At 31.8% G+C, this 1482-nt stretch overlaps 1 protein-coding gene across 1 annotated transcript; it reads right to left on the bottom strand.

Moving 5' to 3' along the window:
• Positions 1-355: 355 nt before the first annotated feature.
• On the bottom strand, positions 356-853 carry LOC133331820 (uncharacterized). Its single transcript, XM_061540195.1, has 3 exons — positions 766-853; positions 568-685; positions 356-497 (listed from the first exon to the last, which is right to left on the bottom strand). The coding sequence occupies exons 1-3, from the start codon at positions 851-853 to the stop codon at positions 356-358; spliced, it is 348 nt and encodes a 115-aa protein (XP_061396179.1).
• Between the last annotated feature and the right edge of the window lie 629 nt (positions 854-1482).

Raw genomic sequence — 1482 nt, 5'->3', positions numbered from 1 at the left:
TAAATCTGTATCGATTTCCACAAAACTTTACACAGGTTAGTATCTAATATTTTCAGTACATAAGGTGCAATTTTGCTGCACCGATCGACATCGACATTTCAAGATTCCATCTTCAGTCGTTTTGTTTAAAAAATTTAAATATAGGTCGATGTTTTGCTATACTGACTTACCATATTTTGATGGATCTATAGTTTGTCCTGTTAAATGATCGTTTTTTGAACTTTTCAACTGTTTCATAATAAACTTCTAAATTTTCTGATTTTATATCCATTTTGACCTTTCTGAATTGTATAAAATTTATCTATCACATGCTATTCACAGTTTTTTATTGACACATTTCTAATATATATTATTTTTAATTAGGTGCAATTTGTTGTTCATTATCCTCCTCCGGGCAAATAACTTTTCGCATACAACATTTGGGGAACGATAAATCCGGATTTTCTATTTCACCCCACCAGCAGGGTGGCTCAAGAATAATAAATCTATAATCGCAACTGAAAATAAAATAACAAATATACAATTAAACAAATTATAGAAATTATTGTAAAAGATAATTTAACTTACTTTTCAATGTCACCCTTCAGATCGGCTTCACATGTAAAACGTTGACATTCACCCTTTGGCTTACCCTGTTCACCAGGCGAAAGAATCAAATCCTTATATACACATTTGCCGGGATGTTCTTTAGTTAGATAATAATTTAATATTCGAATATTTTTATACATACAGGAATATACATAAATTAATTTTTGTTTCTCTTACCTGCATTGCCGTAGAATGATTTCACTCCCTTGCCAAATGCACCAACAATCAATAAACCAAATAATATGCTAAGCGATAAGAACTTCATCTTGAGTTGTCGACAAGCCGCTTAAAACTAGACAAAAATGAAAATGTGAACAATTGTTGTTTTGTTTTTAAGGCAGCGTTTGTCAAAGTACGCTCAGTGGCAGAACAAAATATTGTTTTTTTATGATACTCATATTGACAAACAATCACTCCTTGCTTTGTCACGACTTAAAAAAATTCCCCGTGACAATGTACGGGTATATTGCAAAGTTAAATAATATATATTTTTTTATTTTATTGACCATATACACCCACAAGCTGAGTAATTTAAATATTTGTTTTATTTTTCACATTATCGAAATGGGATAATTGCAAAATATATAAAAATATTTGCATTTACTATGGTATGAAATACTAGGTTGCTTCCCATCTCGTACCAAATACGATACTTCATATTCTCCAAATGTAGAACCAACAACTGTGCCCTTCGTATTTGCATTTTTTAACCGTTTATGGGTCGAGGTCTATCAATTTAACTGCCAGTATCTACATATTTACTTTACTTGGCTGGCTTGTGACGGAACATCTGTTCCATAAGCCGAGCTTAACAAATATTTCTAGGCGTGTCGGTCTTGTTTGCAGACCGATTAGTAAGTCCGTGTTCCTAAATGTTTTTATTCACATGATCAT

This window comes from Musca vetustissima, unplaced genomic scaffold (genome assembly GCF_032173495.1).
Source record: "Musca vetustissima isolate MV318-11 ecotype Yass unplaced genomic scaffold, APGP_CSIRO_Mvet_v1 utg26353, whole genome shotgun sequence".
Classification (NCBI taxonomy): domain Eukaryota; kingdom Metazoa; phylum Arthropoda; class Insecta; order Diptera; family Muscidae; genus Musca; species Musca vetustissima.
This window is presented reverse-complemented; position numbering and strand designations above follow the sequence as displayed.